The sequence below is a fragment of the Buceros rhinoceros genome, unplaced genomic scaffold (genome assembly GCF_000710305.1).
Source record: "Buceros rhinoceros silvestris isolate BGI_N320 unplaced genomic scaffold, ASM71030v1 scaffold32272, whole genome shotgun sequence".
NCBI lineage: Eukaryota > Metazoa > Chordata > Aves > Bucerotiformes > Bucerotidae > Buceros > Buceros rhinoceros.
This window is the reverse complement of record NW_010401175.1, coordinates 4,580-4,965: the sequence shown is the minus strand read 5'-3', so window position 1 is coordinate 4,965 and position 386 is coordinate 4,580. Positions and strand designations below refer to the sequence as shown.

Sequence of the window (386 nt, the reverse complement as noted above, 5' to 3'; positions counted from 1 at the left end):
CCGGGAAGCTTCAGGTGAGTCCTGCAGGGTCAGCACAGTCAAGCAGCAGAACACGCCACCCACTCGCCCTCCCTCCCCACCAACCATCACCTCCCTGCCCTCAGCCGGGCTGCTCACCCTCCCCTCCAGCTCCCAGGGATGGGTCCAGGACCCCTTTCTCCTCCTAGGGCAACAGGAGCCGGGCACCACAGGCCTTGGGGCTTGCCCCAGCCCTGCCAGGGGGACAGTGGCACCTCCAGGGGGCGGTGGGCTCTGGCACACAGTGAAGCCCCTAGTCGTGCTTGTCCCCCCCGTCCTGGGGCCACTGAGCCCCACTCACCAGCAGTGGGGGGGACTTCACAGCTTGCTGGCTGTCCGAGCGGCGGCGGGACACACTCCCCCCCCCC

At 69.2% G+C, this 386-nt stretch overlaps 1 protein-coding gene across 1 annotated transcript in view; it reads right to left on the bottom strand.

Moving 5' to 3' along the window:
• Positions 1-386, bottom strand: part of SNX17 (sorting nexin 17) — a 5,213-nt gene that overhangs the window by 376 nt on the left and 4,451 nt on the right. The window contains 2 exon segments of the mRNA XM_010132190.1: positions 14-21; positions 320-374. Of these exon segments, the coding sequence (XP_010130492.1) occupies positions 14-21; positions 320-374 (63 nt within the window).